The following is a 14,743-nucleotide window of genomic DNA, read 5'->3' as shown; positions in this document are numbered from 1 at the left end:
CGTGTAATTCAACCCTGAAACCTGACTGTCATTTATTAGACAAACCGTAGCACATTGTATTTCCTCAGTGAAAGCTAAGACGCCAGAGGAGATGAGTCAGCAGTTGCCAGGTTCATTCATCTCCTTCTCCCTCTGTGCTGCAGGTGACAGTGGCCTTAATCAGTTTCTTGGAGACTATGCTTATCACATATCTCAGCTACAAGGTAAGGGACTGCTTTCATGCACAAGTTTTTCTCATTCCTCTTTTCTGTTAAGGTGCAGCTGAATTTTTTTTTTTTGTTGCGTTTTGTGAACCGAAAACTTCAAATGTTCAATTTATTATATGAGGTAAAAACAGCTTTGGTTGCTTTTTATTTAATTAAATTTTTGAACAGGCTGCAGATTTGAGACACAACAACCTGAAACATTTAGCCAGAGCAGCAGAACTTTTTTTTGTTGATTGAACTGTATGTAGTATCTACAGATGTGCAATTAAAAATCTGGGACCAGACTTCAAAAATGATGTTTCCATTAGTGATGGAAATTTTGACTCTTTTCACAGAGCCACCAATGGTTTTAATTTATTATCATCTGCAACTTTATATTTTAATCTAACTTTGCAAATAGGAATGTTTTGTATGATGAATCTTTTTGCATTCAAAATGATTCATGTGTGAGAATACTTATCCTTTCTTAATTTTATGTATTTGTTTTGTTGCTAAATCAGACATTACTTTTGTAGAATATTTCTAAACAAACATTTAATTTTACCACCAAACACTGCAGGCAAATCTACCAAAGTAATAATTTATTAACATATAATATCTTTATATGATATTATGCCAGATGCTGCTTTTCTTATAGGTGTCATTTATATTTATGTTTTTTTTATGCACTCTGATGTGAGCAAAGGAAAGAGTGAGAGCTAAGCAGCGAAAGGAAAAAAATCCCTCTTTCTTTCTCTTTCTGTCTTTTTCTTTATCTGTCGTGTGGTGTGCTCTCTTCTCTAGATGCATATGCTAAAAGACTTACAGTGTTGATAATAGTGAAAGGTGCTTCTTCTTCTGCACCTGAGTGTCATGTGAATACAAATTAACACCTTTTTTTATTATTATTTAAGAAATGTTGATAACTATGCACTGTTTTCTTTGCAGTTGAACATTATGCAGTAATCCATAATCACTTAACTGGTAAATCTTTATGCTGTCAACAGAAATGTTTGGTTTAAGGTATAAGTACATTTACATCCAGAACTTTAACAGCTTCACTCTGAGGATGGTAAACATGTATTACAGCTGGTTTAAACTTCTTCCCCTGCAGTCATCCGGTGAAACTTGTGCTCAATACTTAGTTAATCCTTTTATTTTCAACCGTGTCATATTGGTTTTGCCCCAGTGAGTGGTTTGGGGATTAGGAAGCATTTTAATTTTCATGAAACGACATCAAAATGTTACGCTGTTCTTAGCTGGTGTTAAATTGAAGCCTTAGATATATTTTATTTGCTCCTTCACTGCTGCATGTGATCAACATGCTCTTCTGTTAATTTGTTGTTTCATCGTTTTCAGATGTAATGTTGAATCTTACTGATTATTTGTTGTTATGTTAACAGTGTCTGTACTTAGACTGCTTTTATATGTTTGTGGATTCACTTTTTCCGAGTGATATTAGCTACACATAACTTGGCATTTTGTGAAAATACTAAATTTAGAAGTTTAAAGAGAAGAAAAGGGAACTTAAAGATAATGTAGATTGATCCTCTGTTCTTGTTTTTCTTGTTGAACACCATACAGTAAAAGCTCATCTTTTTTATTCATTATTTTTCTCCTGAAAACAATCCACTCTCTTAACAAAATATTCAATCAATTCCCATGTATTTCCATTCAAGGGGAACATTTGGGAGCAGATCTTCCAGATATCCTTCATATTGGAGATGATCAATACGGTACCATTTATAATCACAGTGAGTAATTCATCTATATTTACTCCAATTTATTTATTCTGCAAAACAGTTTGAAAGTGTTATAATGTTAGCAGCACGATGTTCGAAATTTTACTGCTCATCATTTTAATACTTTATTTTCAAAAAAAAAAGAAAATCTGAAATTATTATTTTAAAAGTATTTGTCCAGTTCATGCTTTTACTACTTGTCTAACTCTAACTTCTCTAACTCTAAATCAAGTTTTGATATTTTTCTTGTCTATGTTTTACTTATTTAAGATCTTCTGGGCTCCATTGAGAAACATATTCGTCCCTGTGTTTCTTAACTGTTGGCTTGCCAAAGGTGCTCTGGAAAACATGATTGTAAGTCTTTTTTCCATTACAAGATTCTGTAGCTATCAGCTATAAACACGACTTTTTATAACTGTGAAAGATATTAACATAAAGATGAACAAAAAAATATTTGCACGCAACCTGAATAATTAAAAAAATAAATAGTTCCAGTTTTGTTCCCTCATTTTTCAGTGCCCATAAAGTTCTGGATGTTCCTGTTTGTATCTTTGCATATCCTTGTTGTCGTCTTTTGCTCCTTCCAAAGACGTTTTATTTTTCAGTATTTTCGCCAAGATTCCTCCAGGTGAACAAAGCTGATCCTAGTTCTGGTCGAGGTTAACGAGAGTTTTTGCTTTTCACAAATAATTTCAGACATATTTATATAAATTATTTATTTTACTAAAGTTTTCCAAAATACATTTTAGCCATGCCAGTTTGATATTTCAATGCATAGCTTTATGCAGTGTGGAAGAATAAACATTTCAATTTCTTCAAGTCTTTTTTTTAGTAAACATTGTTTTACCAAAGAATAATTGTATTAAAAAATTCAGACTTTCATGGATTCTTTTATGCCTCTTTAAATGTCATCTCGCTCATTGACATAAAATGTGTTGCATACATTATTTACAGAATCTTAAGTTCAAACTTTTGCAGGTTTTGATGGATCATTACCCTCCTAGCAGCTTTTTTAAAGCTCATTAATGTTGTTAGATGTGGAAGCTGTTGATTTTACCAGTGAACAGAATTTAATCGGATGAGCTTGTTCCTTCCTTTCGGGTTAGTTGTCGTCTCTCGTGTTGTAATTACATCTAATCTGTCCACAAGGCAGTGCATCTTTTTGAAGGCAGTAATGCTAATGGCATCCATGTGACACTGTTATCAGCAACTCTGGGTTCTTCAATATATTAGTGTGCTGTTTAATTAGTTGGTCTTTAAAGCTAAAACCAGCGACTTCTTCAGCTTCGGTCGGCTGATTCGCTTGAAGAAAATATGCATTCATGACTCTTCAGCAGAGAAGAGTATTATGCATATATTCCAATAAATGTATGCAACAAGAAAGGAACAAATGCACAGACGTATATCTGCCTGAGTACTTTTAAAGGAGTCAGATCATATGTAACTGGTGTGATCTGTGCTATCACTGAGATTCAGACGAGGTCATGACAAGATGAGAGCTTCATGCCAAGGCTGCAGTCAGCAGATGGTAAAACCTGGGCCAGCATGGAGGAGGTGACAGGCTGGACATGCTAACAAGGTGCAACTGAGAACCACTCATTAGCTGCTTCGTATGAAGACGGACTACTGTCCTCGCTAATGTAGACACACGGCCATAGTATGTTAAATTTGTGCGGATTTGTGCACATAAAGAATTGTAATATAGCAAAATGTTGTCGATTTGTGGGGTACACGTTAGTTTATTGTTGTGCTTTTTTATAAATGATGACCCAGTTATCATTTATTCTAAACGACATTACAATATGTGAGAGTATAAATATAAACCAAAGAGTTTCCTGTCAGGTTTACATCAAATTCTGTTCTTTCACTGCAAACGTTTTACTTTGTAAGGTAATGGAGAAACTGCATTTCTTTTCTCAGTTGATGACAGGCAGAGTATTCTCCGGAGAAAATATGGAGACAATAATCTTTTCTTCTGCCCCCAGAATGACTTCCATCGTGCCATCCAGAGGACGCACTCTGCAATGTTCAACCAGGTGTTCATCCTCATCTGCACCTTACTGTGTCTGGTGTTCACAGGGTGAGGGAACATCTGTTCTTTAAACATCTGCTGGCATGCTGTCACATTTCTGGTGAGGCCAGATGTGCTTAGGTTTTTCTGTAAGATATAAATTTACTGAACTGCACCGCAGTAAAATGTAAGCTGCTGCATATGTACTTAAAATTATTAAGCTGGTAACGTCTACAGTAGTAAAAAAAATGATTTATTAAGGCCCGAGTATACGGTAAGATATTTAGATAATAAAGATAATTACTTTAATTCTCTGTGTTTATTAGAGATGCAGCATTGAAAATTTTTCTGTACCAATATCTAAAGCTTTGACCTGCCAATTTTAATTGTTTATCATCCCTTTTTTAAGATTTTTCCTCACAATAAATACAATGTTCTTTGAAAATTTACAAATAAAACAAAATTATAAACAAAAATTTAATTCAGTTCAATTCCGTTCACAACAATAAAATACACCATGTAAAAAGGAGCAATATCTTCCTAAAATTAATAACCAAATAACATCTGCTGCAGTCAACCAAGTTAAAAACAGTCTGATTTATGAAGGCATAATATGCTGATTTTTATGTAATTTTTAGATTACAAGTAAAGCCCATATAAAATTTTATTCAGTATATTTGTAGCAGTAGTCCACAATAGTAATATTGTCATACTTTTTGCAAAGTATCTTACTTTGCAGGAAGAAGGAGGGGAAAAGGGATATTTTGTACAGTCACTGTGGAGATTGCATTGAGTCATTGGCTTGCAGCATTCGCTCTTCCTGCAAGTAGCGACATCTTATGTCAGTTAATTTCCTGATGTTAATCGTCCTGCCTTGTGTCTGTTGTGCAGTATCTACAACTAACCCAGGAAAACACATGGACATTCAATTGTTCATCTGTCCTTCTCTTTGTTTGTTATCGATTTGGACTTTTATAGCACCGTTTTAATCAAAGCGGGTTCCTCCTCGGCCATCGCTCTCTGGCGGTGTTCGTTAGCCATGACCACCGCCCATCTAGTCAGGCAGCTTCACTTCCCGTGTCTCAGGGTTTCATTAAATCTTCAATTTATCTTAGAAAGAAAATAACCTAATTAATTAGCACAGCCTCTGAAGGAGATTACCAAAAGAACAATCAATGTTGTCACTTCAAAATGAGATACCGAACAGGAGCTGCACTGACTTTGGTGCCCTTTGGTCTTGATCGAATACAAAACTAAATTGTGATTCTGAAGCAACTTGTCTTTCTGAGGCTTGCATCACATGTAGACATCAGCTTAACTTTCAATAGAAAAAGAACAATTTCTTTCTATGGTGGTTTTTATACTTTTAAAGGGGACATATTGCACAAAGTTTACTTTTTGCAAGGTTTTATACTTCCATTGAGTCCAACTGCGTCTAAAAAAAAGCTCAAGTGCTTCAAAAAAAAAAACACCCAGACAGTTTTTTTTTATCAATAAATGAATGCTTTTTGGTGTCTGGAAAGTGAACTGTTGGAAAACCCTCTGAATATAACATCACCTATCATCAAACGTGCTGAGACCCACCACGTTGTACGACTGTCCGTGCTGTACAATGGCTGCTGGAAAAGACAAGTGTTTTGTTATTGGCTTACAAACCGAAAAACACTTGGTGGATTATTGCTGATTGGGCGGGGGGTTCTACTTCTGCTTTTCAAAGGTGCGTGGTTGTATTATTCCCCGTCTGTTTGCAACCAAGTTTAAGCGTTGAGTTGGAGGTATGGCCAACAGCAGAAAAACGGGTAGGGGAATGGCAGCGCAACAACTAGAGAAACCTTTGGTTGTCTTAAAACTGCAACTTTTTAAAACCTTGGTATACCATAACTAGCCAAGCCTTATTGTGTTTTCATTTCAGTCATCCTTACCTGAAGGACATTGGTTGCATGTAAATAATTCATCCTATCTTTCTGCAGAGCCTGTGGGATTCAGCATCTTGAGAGAGCTGGGAAAAACCTGTCCTTGTTTGACTCCTTTTATTTCTGCATCGTCACCTTCTCCACTGTGGGCTACGGCGACGTTACTCCACAGATCTGGCCCTCACAGCTGCTGGTGGTTATTCTCATCTGTGTTGCTCTGGTAGTCCTTCCGCTGCAGGTATGGATTAATAAAACAGACGTCATATAAACCGTCTCCTAGAATTTTAAATTCTTTGACTTTCTGCAGCAGAGATGTGCTTTTTATCAGTCTGTTATCAAATTTTAATGTGAAGTTGTTTGCAGCTGATGTGCCCTGACAACAAATCAAAACTAATGAGGGTCTTACATTTTCAGACTTTAGGCTACAGGAGGAGTTTTTGCATCTCAGTCAAAATGTCGACCTAATTAGATGCTCGCTGCATTATCTGTCAACGCTGGAAAACTCGGCTGCTTCACGTTTTTCATGTGAAACTAATTGTGGGAGTTTTTCTTTTAAGTGTCCTGGCTAAAAACAAAATCATCCCCCTTTCTGCTATTTTTAACCATTGTTTCTGTTTCAATATTTCAGTTTGAGGAGCTAGCGTACTTGTGGATGGAGAGCCAGAAACTTGGAGGAAACTACAGCCGTCACCGGGCGCAGACAGAAAAACATGTTGTGTTGTGTGTCAGCTCGCTCAAGATCGACCTGCTGATGGATTTTCTCAATGAGTTTTATGCTCATCCTAGGCTGCAGGTACAGAGGCCAGTGTTTTAGAGTGCTTTTCTTTTCTGTGTGACCCCAAAAGACAATGCAACGTAAAACAGGGAAAACCAGAGTTTGAACCAAATAGCCCACCAGCTTATTCTTAATTGACTACAAATATTTCCTACTGAATTCAAACCACACCTTCGGCATCGGCAGTCACAAGTTTCCAATTTGTCTGTTTGCGATTGTAAACTTTTGCACAATGGGATCATTTAAATTCTTGTTGCTTCGGTCTGTGGATGCAAATGTTGAGAAAATCCTGCTGGAGCATCCAGACTTTATTACATGATACGCTTCCTGTTAGCAGGAGTGAAAAATGTTTTCAAAAAGTGCCTCAACAAAGTAGCAATTTTGTGGTGTTCACACTAAACCGTAAGACACATTATAACATTTCCAGAGAACAGGTCTGTTAACTTTAAATGGGTTGTGCAAACTCTGCGTCACAATTACATATATATAGTTTGGTGGCAACAACCTACTCAGCAGGTTGTTGCTAAGTGACCAAAGAAGTGAGGGAGTTAGTTGATGCCACCAAACTTACTTAGCTAGCTGTGAGACGTTGAGCAGCCAAAGTCTTTGCTCTCCCAGATTGCTGTTCTTGAATATTCAAAAAATCATGTTGCCTCATATATTTTTCAACATATATGTTTTCATTGACTTATTGCCCAGCCCTAGTCTCACATGAAGTTTGTTGATTTTAAAGGAAGTGATTGAATCCCTGAAAAGACAACATCTGTCCGTTTTGCTTCACAGGACTACTATGTGGTGATCCTATGCCCAACAGAAATAGACATTCAGGTTCGCCGCATCCTGCAGATTCCCTTGTGGTCTCAAAGGGTCATCTACCTGCAAGGGTCGGCCCTCAAAGATCAGGACCTGATGAGGGCCAAGTGAGTTTCAGCCTGCACATGTTTACAGTAAAATCTAAACATTTAAAAAGTCTCAGCTGGTTGTAAAATCAAAGTGGTCTAGTGGCAGCGCAAAGCCAGTAGGCAGCAGTTACATGGTGCATTAGCTGCAAGTCCTCTTGGCTGCCCTCTGCTTGCACATCAATGGAATAGTATTTTACCCTACATTTATCATCTGCACTGAACAAAGGCTGCAGCCATTAAAAAATAAGTTTCCCAGATTTTTTATCATCTCCAATTTTCTTCTGTATCAGTAAATCCTTTGCTGCATAATCTTACAGCCAGATACTGTTGAATATCTTTTTATGACTGAATCATAATTTATAATTCTGCTTCACAGAGTGAGCTCCGTAATGTTGGTATCTTTGATTTAATTAACAGTGTAGGATGATTTCTTCCCTTTCTCTCCTGCCCCTTTTTTCATTTTAAATTGGCAACAAAAATTGTTGAAGATTCAAATCAACAATTTTGACATTTTTCAAACATTTCAAAAGGATGTCACAAAATGCCTTTAAATGCACAAACAAAATGAAAATACGGATGTTCTGCAAAACAATAAAAACAATAATCTGAACTTCAAGTTATTCCATTAATTCTATATCATTTAATATCATCTTGCAGATTATTTTCTTTCTTTTTTTTTTTAGCTTTTGTGTGGGGACATTTGAACATTTTCAAACTGAGCATAAATTTACCTAATTATTAAATTGCGTGATCAGCTGAATCCCTGCCTGGTTCATTTAGGATGGACGATGCTGAGGCGTGCTTCATCCTGAGCAGCAGGAATGAAGTCGACCGAACTGCTGCTGTAAGTAAAGTAATGAGGTCATTTTAAGAAAATAGATCCTGAATTAATAGAGAGAAAGTTGAGGCTCTGTAAAATTTCTGAAAATTGTACTATTGGCAAAGAAAACCGATATTTCTCCTGCTGCAGGATCACCAGACTATTTTGAGGGCTTGGGCTGCAAAGGACTTCGCTCCAAACTGTCCTCTCTACGTCCAAATTCTCAAACCGGAAAATAAGTTTCATGTAAAATTTGCAGGTAAATTGAAAACATATACATATCTTCAGAAATACAAAATGTATGTAAACTTTTCAAATCTAGAAATGACTGTAAATGATATTTTTTCAACAGATCATGTTGTATGTGAAGAGGAGTTCAAGTACGCCATGTTGGCTCTCAACTGCGTGTGTCCAGCCACATCCACCTTAGTGACTCTGTTGGTTCACACCTCCAGAGGACAGTGAGTAAAAACTACTGTTATTGTGAAATCTTAAACAATCCACACCTTTTTTTAGTGGAGTTAATTTATAATTATTCAACTTCAATTCAAAAATTTAAAAACAAATTCAAAACAGTGGCACCTAGCTAATAAAATCTACTTTTACATGACATAAATTGCTCATTTAAATGTTTATTTGTAATATGTGGGGTTAAACAAAGAAAACAAACATGTAGCATCTTGATTTACTGATTCATAGAGGAGCTGTCCTGCAGATGTTTTCTCTGAAACAAAGCCAAGCAAATGTTTACTGAACATGGCTAACTCCTCAAAGGAGAACATTTCTTACAGAATTATTCAGTGTTTTACTTTGAATATTGATATTTTGTATTTATGATTCAACGCAACTAAAATGTCATTTTGTTTAAACACTCAGAGATTTGGTTTTGCCATCTTTGTTAGATTGAGAAAGATGAAGGCGGTGCTGCTGCAGTGAACCGGATGAGAGGGAAAAAAATACAATTTTTGTGTTATTTTTGTTCTAGATCCTTAAGATAAATTAGTTTGGCTCACACATGTGATATCAATACTTAAATCTCCTGTGTGGCAGGAAGAACAGCGTCAGTGATAGCAGACTTAAAAGCAGAAAAACTGAAATTTTTCTAAACCAAATTTGAATTATTCTCTAATCTTGAAGAGAAAAGCTTTGTCTGACATAGAAATTGTTTTCTGATGCATGAGGAGAAATGCACCCCAACTATTGCTTCCAGGGAGTTCACCCCCATTTCCTGCATAGAGGATCTTTTCAGCAAAAGTGCTTTTCTGTGATGGTTCCTGGAAACCAATCTGTTCTGTGATCAATGTGAGAGATTTCCAGGTTCTGCTTCTAAACAATAAATTTCCTCTTCCATATATGCAGTTATTTTCTGTCATGCTGTTGCATTTTATTTGCAACAATATAATTGGCAATTCAGTAGCTATATTTATTTAAGCATCCACTTGCTGCCAGTTTTTAAGTCTGTTCTTGTAATAATTTGATGTTTCTTCCATCGTCTTTCAAGGTTTCACAGCTGGGATTACTACTGAGTCCAAACAATCAATAGCAATCAAGAGCCGAGCTTGAAAAACAAATGAGAGACTTCATGCTTGTACTTACATTCTGATTATTATTCACTTGAGCAGATTTAACGTTACTTGACTGTTTAATCAAAAATAAATTCAGTGGAATCGTCTTTTTAGCTGCACAGGCTCCAGAGTGTCTGATGATCCGCCAGCACAGCAGAAACTGTGTCACTGAGCATCACCTGTTTCTTCTTTTAGCCTGTAAATCTGCCCGTCTATTTGATCAGCTTCTCTCGCCAAATTAAAAGCAAGGCACATCTGTGCCTATTATGGAAACTGTCACTGGCTTCTGCCTGTGAAGGTGATAAAAATTCAAAGTCAGTATCTCAGCCACAGGTGTTAATTTAAACACTGTCAACACAATTGAAAGTCATAGCATGTGTGTCCAGCTTCCTTTCCCATTGTGACCAGACCTGAGGAGGATGATGATGACTGAGCAGGAAGGGATTCAATTATTTAAATTGTAAATATTTTGCAACCAAATTGAAATAAGAGTTCAAAGATGTTATGGTTCTGTTAAGTAGTTTAAGCATAAATTATTATTCTCCTTCACATGTCTACACAATTGTGCTGTCAAACCTGGGCTGCTAATAAATTATCTGAACTATTCACACAATGTCAAATTTTTGATTAGTAAGAATTATGTGTAAAAGTTGAATTATATATTGTATTTTCTCTGCTTGCTCTGACGTGTACATACAGTGATCGACATATTTTAATGGTTTTAATGAGTTTGATGCCATTTGAAGACTCTTATTGTGAAGGATCCGATAAATGGATGCACAATCAGACCCTTGGATCCGATGCTAGCAGTTCAGTAAATTAAATGCAACATTCCAGTCTGCAGAACATAAACATCCAGCTAAATGTTGCCGTACTCTTCATCTGCCAGCAGGATTCTGGTCGTCGCTGGACTTCTCTTCCCCTCTGCACTTAGTAAAGAGAAAACATCTTGAAAAAGCTTTTCTGTCGCAGTTGTAAAGTCCAAAGTAAAACTATTTTTAACAGTCGGTGCTCTTTGGTGGTTGAAATATCCCTGCCCTACTTTCACTGCCTACAGCAACGACTCTCAGTCTGAAACGATTAATTGACAATCAAAAAAACATTATTTTGTTTGTTTATTAAAGCTCACTATTGAAAATATAGATTTAATAATTTTTTTAAATAAATTACTAACTATACAACTTTTCTACTATGTTAGTAATCATTAAAATTAGTCACAGTTTGATCTCTGCTACAAAAATGTTGAACGTAATGAAGGAAAACAGAAATTGTGATAAAAAGTGATGAAATCTCAACGCATAATGTTAAACCCAGCAGATTAAGTTTTTATATTTTACTTTACCCAACCTGCAAGAATCCCAACTTCAATCTGATCAAAATTGAATTTAATTCTTTTTTTTTTGTAATAATCCTGAAAAATAAAGGACAATGTGACTTTATTGACCTTATAGAGTGTAAACTGTGTCTATAGACATCTGTAAAAGGATGATATGAATTGTTGCTATAAATAAAACAGTAAGTAATGAAGTGCTCTTTTCCCAGGGAGGGGCAGACATCCCCCGAGCCGTGGCAGAGGACTTATGGCCGCTGCTCTGGGAACGAGGTGTACCACATCCATTTAGCTGACAGCAAGTTTTTTGGGGAGTATGATGGAAAGAGCTTCACCTACGCCTCCTTTCATGCCCATAAGAAGTCAGCGAATTGTCCTTTGCCAAATTTTTGATTGAATTAGTGGCAAATATGACATGATAACGTTTTGAATTTCCCTGCAGGTATGGTGTGTGTTTGATCGGGGTGAAGAGGGAGGACAACAAGAGCATCCTCCTGAATCCTGGACCGCGTCACATCATGGCTGCTACCGACACCTGCTACTACATCAACATCACCAAGGAGGAGAACTCGGCCTTCATCTTCAAACAAGAGGAAAAACATGGGAAGGGTCTCCCCGTCACCGGGCTCTACGACGCCCCCTCCAGGCTCCCTGTGCATAGCATCATAGCCAGCATGGGTAAGACTGAAAACCAGACAGAAATGACATGAAACAATCAGTGGGAGGTTATGTAGGTTGGCGTGAAAGAGAAAATAGATGCTTATTTTTAATCAAAACTGCATTTTGTACATTTCTGAATGGTGGCTGCCTGGTTGATGCTTTTGCATGATTTTTTTACTGACCTGCTTTCCTTTACTTTATCGGCTGACTATTGTTATGTGCCTGTTTTTGTTTTTTTGACCTGTGAAAGTTGATCAGACCACCTCATATGGTAAGTTCATGCATGATGCATCCATGTTTCTTCTTACACCATAATGTTGTTATATATTTCTTAACAGTTTCTCAGGGATACCTTACTTAACCTGGATGTGCTGTACAAATGTTCATGTACAGCGCATCCACTCAATCTGGGCTGCAACTAATGATAATTTAAATAAACAATTATTCTATCGATTAATTAGTTGGATTCAAAAAAAAAGGAACATTCTGCGGATTTTTTTATTTTACAACTTGAGACTTTTTTGTTTAATATTAGAAGTACATTAAAAGATGCAAACAAATAAAGAATTATTCCTTTTTTTGAATAAGAAACATTTTATTACCTAAAGCGCAACAACATAGCACTCCTTTTGGATATGCTTGATCTTTTGTAGCAACGGATGTATTGCAGTTAAATAAATCCTTTTAACATCAACATGTGATGTTTTCCTTGACTTATCAACAGAATATGGGACTAATCTGTTGAATAGTTAATAATTGGATAGACAAAGGTGCATATTTAATGCAATTTAAAGTAAATATATATTTTTTGTACAGTTTTGGTTTAATTACTTCTCTCAGAATGGCCTGTTTTTGGTTCTGTATACTCCAGCTAACTAATTTATTGACTAATTGACAAATTAATTGATTTATAAATAATAGTTGACAGTTATTTCAATAATCAATCAATCCAATTCATCGTTTCTGTCCTGAACTCAACAGATGCATTATGGAGTGTTCATGCATCATATTATGCATCATATTATAATATGCATCATACTATATGATGTATGTCAAGTATTTTCTGTATTTATAGATAAACTTCTGTGACTGTAGTTTACAAGCTACTCTGTGTACACAAAGCATTTTTCTGAATACATTTTCTCCTCAAGTTGTAAGAGGAAGTTCTGCTGAGTAAACAAATAAAAAATGCTGAGTGTCAGAAATGTACAAATGGAGGTCAGTTTTTATATTAAAAGAGCTGTATAATTGTTGTGCATCATGAAATTTCTGCTTCACTTATGAAATAATCTAAATCAGTTGACGGCGCCCGTGTAATTTTTAGGGACTGTAGCAATAGATCTCCAGCACCCTGATCCGCCGGAGGAAAGTGGAAAACTGACCCTTCCCACCGAGAACGGAGCTGGAAGTCGAAGGCCAAGCATCGCACCCGTATTGGAAATTGCTGACTCCTCCGCCATCTTGCCCTGTGACCTCCTCAGTGACCAATCGGAGGACGAGACCAACCAATCAGATGAGGAGGGCTCCGTGGGGTCGGAGTAAGTAGAGCGGATGTGTTTCAGTGCATGAAGAAACACCGAAGCACTGGAGGTTTCCTCAGTTTGGGGTGTTTAGAGAGGCAGCTGCGTTCTGCATTTTGAAATTGATTGATCTCTCCTTTCTTCCTCTCCGTCATCCCTCATTGGCTGTAAGAAGCTGTAGAGATAGATGAGGTTTCAGCAGGCGTATTTTCGGTGTGTCATAATGCTGGAAAACGCAGTGACTAATGTCATGACAGAAAGGTCAGCTTATTTCTTCTAGTGATGTTGATGCTACACGGATCCTTTTTGCCAATGTCCCTGACGCAGTCAACATCACAGCATCTCCAGAAAATCTTTAGTGATATTTCTTATGACAAAAATGTGATAGATAGGGACTCGGATGCAGTGAGGAATCAGTCACTAATCCCAATTTTGACTGACCCCAACATAAGCAGGTCTCTTAAAGATGCTCATAACAAAACATGGTCTTCTGGGCCTCTGTTACTGCAGAGACCCAGCGCTAGTGTTGAAACAAGTAAAGAAAAAAGTGCAGTGAAATTTAAGGTCCCAGAGCGCCATCATGTGGCGATTAACTGGCATCTGCCTCTACAGAAATCCTGGAAAGTCAAACTGGCAACTTAAGGTGATACAACCGATTGGGCTAATGCATCACAAATTAAATGAAATAAATCAAGCTGCCACTTAAATGCAAATCAAAACAAGTCAAGTTGTTTTACTTTAACATGTAATTTAGGCTGCAAGTCATCAGTAAATGGATTAAAGCTGCAGCAGAAACTGATGAAAGGCTGGGAAACTGAAACTTTCTTCTGAAAACAGTTATTTATGGTGAGAGATTTATTTTATGTTGAAACCAGATACCGGATATTAAAAGAAAAACAAAATATTTTTTGCACAAGTTGAATTGCAAGAGGACGTATTTATAACTCTCAAACTTGAACAATTTTTGTCACATTTCAACCATAAACCTCAATGAATGGAGTTATTTTTACAAATAAAAATCTGAAGGTTAATTTTGTTTTGAGTTTACTTCACTCTGATCTCCTTGGATAAATCCTGTCATCTCAGATAGACCACATCTTTGCTTCATGTCTTTCTTCCTTCGCTCTCTGCCCATTTCCTGTCCTAATGCTGTCATAAAAAAAACATCAAAAAATGAACGACTGTGGCGAAGGTTAACTTTCCAGCAGGACAACAACTTTTAACGAAGAATGCTTTTTCTTGTCACTTAACAACTAAGTCCTATTTCTGCCACATAAAAGTTGTTGTTTATTTCACAAAATATGCCATAGGTTGATAAAG

General features: G+C 36.6%; 1 protein-coding gene across 22 annotated transcripts in view; it reads left to right on the top strand.

The window, feature by feature from the left end:
* kcnt1b (potassium sodium-activated channel subfamily T member 1b) overlaps positions 1-14,743 on the top strand; it is a 77,201-nt gene that overhangs the window by 45,067 nt on the left and 17,391 nt on the right. For 16 of the 22 annotated variants that reach the window (XM_055039103.1, XM_055039087.1, XM_055039100.1 and 13 more), the window contains 14 exons: positions 144-203; positions 1,865-1,939; positions 2,198-2,281; positions 3,913-4,007; positions 5,909-6,089; positions 6,480-6,644; positions 7,410-7,546; positions 8,309-8,372; positions 8,499-8,607; positions 8,701-8,809; positions 11,456-11,605; positions 11,686-11,921; positions 12,154-12,174; positions 13,228-13,441. In XM_055039103.1, coding sequence (XP_054895078.1) covers positions 144-203; positions 1,865-1,939; positions 2,198-2,281; positions 3,913-4,007; positions 5,909-6,089; positions 6,480-6,644; positions 7,410-7,546; positions 8,309-8,372; positions 8,499-8,607; positions 8,701-8,809; positions 11,456-11,605; positions 11,686-11,921; positions 12,154-12,174; positions 13,228-13,441 — 1,700 coding nt within the window. The remainder of the gene's footprint in view (positions 1-143; positions 204-1,864; positions 1,940-2,197; positions 2,282-3,912; positions 4,008-5,908; positions 6,090-6,479; positions 6,645-7,409; positions 7,547-8,308; positions 8,373-8,498; positions 8,608-8,700; positions 8,810-11,455; positions 11,606-11,685; positions 11,922-12,153; positions 12,175-13,227; positions 13,442-14,743) is intronic. The other 6 variants (XM_055039101.1, XM_055039092.1, XM_055039085.1 and 3 more) reach the window with 1 other exon arrangement.

This window comes from Poeciliopsis prolifica, unplaced genomic scaffold (assembly GCF_027474105.1).
Source record: "Poeciliopsis prolifica strain line A6 unplaced genomic scaffold, Auburn_PproV2 SCAFFOLD014, whole genome shotgun sequence".
In the NCBI taxonomy this organism is placed as follows: Eukaryota; Metazoa; Chordata; class Actinopteri; order Cyprinodontiformes; family Poeciliidae; genus Poeciliopsis; species Poeciliopsis prolifica.
This window is presented reverse-complemented; position numbering and strand designations above follow the sequence as displayed.